Source organism: Berghia stephanieae, chromosome 10, assembly GCF_034508935.2.
Source record: "Berghia stephanieae isolate SIO BIC M18660-M18661 chromosome 10, UCSD_Bste_1.3, whole genome shotgun sequence".
NCBI lineage: Eukaryota > Metazoa > Mollusca > Gastropoda > Nudibranchia > Aeolidiidae > Berghia > Berghia stephanieae.
Window position 1 is genome coordinate 39,506,845 of NC_088369.1, and position 2,500 is coordinate 39,509,344.

At 36.0% G+C, this 2,500-nt stretch overlaps 1 protein-coding gene across 1 annotated transcript in view; it reads left to right on the forward strand.

Annotated features, from left to right (window-relative positions):
* The window catches only part of LOC144981111 (uncharacterized), a 33,147-nt gene that overhangs the window by 17,456 nt on the left and 13,191 nt on the right, over positions 1-2,500 (forward strand). The window contains exon 8 of the mRNA XM_078929252.1: positions 530-658. Within this exon, the coding sequence (XP_078785378.1) occupies positions 530-658 (129 nt within the window). The remainder of the gene's footprint in view (positions 1-529; positions 659-2,500) is intronic.

Consider the following 2,500-nt stretch of genomic DNA (forward strand, 5'->3'; position numbering starts at 1 on the left):
TTGTGTTGAGTTTGTATGTTTTATTGAGGAGAATGGATACCTTATTTTAGGGTGCTTAAGCCAACAATTTATTTTTTTGACCAGTTTAACATTTAATTCGGCTCTAAAGAAACTGGTTCGTTCCGACATAATACTGTTTTGAGACGATGGGTCACAAATAAAAAAGAGATGAAAGAATCGTATAATATCAAGCATTGTCTACGTCTTCCACAATAGGGAATGAGATTATCGGAAGAGTAGCATCCCTTGATTGGAAGTCAGCTTACAGAGAGAACGTCAAAATGGTTTTGCGCATGCGTCTCTCTCGTCCTCGCTTTCGGTGAAGTGTCTCATGCCGCTTTCACCGGAAGCGAGAACGAGAGACGCATGCGTACAACCAACATGACGTTCTCTCTCTAATAACTTTTCCGCCGGTGACGTCCAAACAAGGGACGCTACTCTTCCGCTAATCTCATTCCCTATTTATAGTTCTCACCTGTCAGATACAAAAAATTCCTCCTATTAATTTCATCCCATTATTCCTTTGCAGGTGAAAAAGGAGAGCCTGGACTACCAGGTCACGTGGATGGCCCAATTCCCATTAGAGGAAATAAAGGCCACAGGGGTGACGAAGGTATGCCCGGATTTCCTGGAGCACCAGGGTTAAAGGGACTGCCAGGTAAGACTGAAATTAAAATCACATAAACACTCTTCAACAGTCGTAATTAACGTCACTTCCTTCCTAATGACGCATGGTAACTTAGTAACACTGGTTCTATACTATCTGAACAATCGCGGACGCTCGTATGGAATATTTCCCCGGCGAGAGGAAGAAAAAAAACACATAAATTTGATCATGTTTTGACTTTTACACATTCTGATCACAAGGCATAACATAACAAATGTTCTAGCCAGCATGAAAAATAAAAAATAATGATTTTCTTTGTTTAGAACCAAGATGGCCGCCGTTTCCGGGCGGCGTGACATCAGACTAGTGAATCCTATTAGCCACATCTTTTATTTTTTCAGTTACAAAATCAAAACTTAGGCTAGGAAGAAAAGTCACAGCTTTAATTTTTTCAGTTACAAAATCTAAACTTAGGCTAGGAAGAAAAGCCACAGCTTTTATTTTTCCCGTTACAAAATCTAATATTAGGCTAGGAAGAAAAGTGACAGCTTTTATTATTTCAGTTATAAAATCTAAACTTTGGCGAGGAAAAAAAGTCACAGCTTTTATTTTTTAGTTACAAAATCTAAACTTAGGCTAGGAAGGAAAGTCACAGCTTTTATTTGTTCAGTTACAAAATCTAAACTTAGGCTAGGAAGAGAAGTCACAGCTTTTATTTTTTTCAGTTACAAAATCTAAACTTACGCTGGGAAGAAAAGTCACAGCTTTTATTTTTTCAGTTACAAAATCTAAACTTAGGCTAGGAAGAAAAGTCACAGCTTTTATTTTTTCATTTACAAAATCTTAACTTAGGCTTGGAAGAAAAGTTACAGCTTTTATTTTTTAGTTACAAAATCTAATATTAGGCTAGGAAGAAAAGTCACAGCTTTTATCTGTCCAGTTAGAAAATTTAAACTTAGGCTAGGAAAAAAAAAGTCACAGCTTTTATTTTTTAGTTACAAAATCTAATATTAGGCCAGGAAGAAAAGTCACAGCTTTTATTTTTTCAGTTACAAAATCTAATATTAAGCTAAGAAGAAAAATCACAGATTTTATTTTTTTCAGTTACAACATCTAAACTTAGGCCAGGAAGAAAAGTGACAACTTTTATTTTTTAGTTACAAAATCTAAACTTAGGCTAGGAAGAAAAATCACAGATTTTATTTTTCAGTTCTAAAATCCTTGTAAGTGTGTGTGTCAACCAGTCCTTTGGAGGACTAATAATTAATAGGTTACATATTGAATCATAATGTGATATAATTATTGTAGTAGCAGGATGTACGGCTATGTGGTCTAGTGGTATGACACTCGCTTTCTGATCGGAAGGTCATGGGTTCGAGTCTCGCTCGACGCATAGTTGAGTCCTTGGAAAAGACTCTTTACTCACATTCTCTCACCGTACTCAGGTGTAAAATGAGTACCTGGCCGTTAACAGCGTTGTCTTTGTCCGAAAAATTGTTACATCGCCTAACATCGCCACGTTAAGTGGATATTGCGCCATATAAAAGCTCAATTTTTTTTATGTATGGGAAAATTCTAAGAATTACAGGACGAAAGAGAAAGAGAGAGGATGGAAGATTTTTATTGACGACCAGCATATTATATTTAGACTAGAAAATAAGATGCCATTATAGTAGTAGTAGTAGTAGTAGTAGTAGTAGTAGTAGTAGTAGTGTAGTAGTAGTAGTAGTAGTAGTAGTAGTAGTAGTAGTAGTAGTAGTAGTACTAGTAGTAGTAGTAGTAGTAGTAGTAGTAGTAGTAGTAGTAGCAGCAGTAGTAGTAGTAGCAGTAGTAGAAGTAGTAGTAGTAGTAGTAGTAGTAGTAGTAGTAGTAGTAGTAGTAGTAGTATAGTAG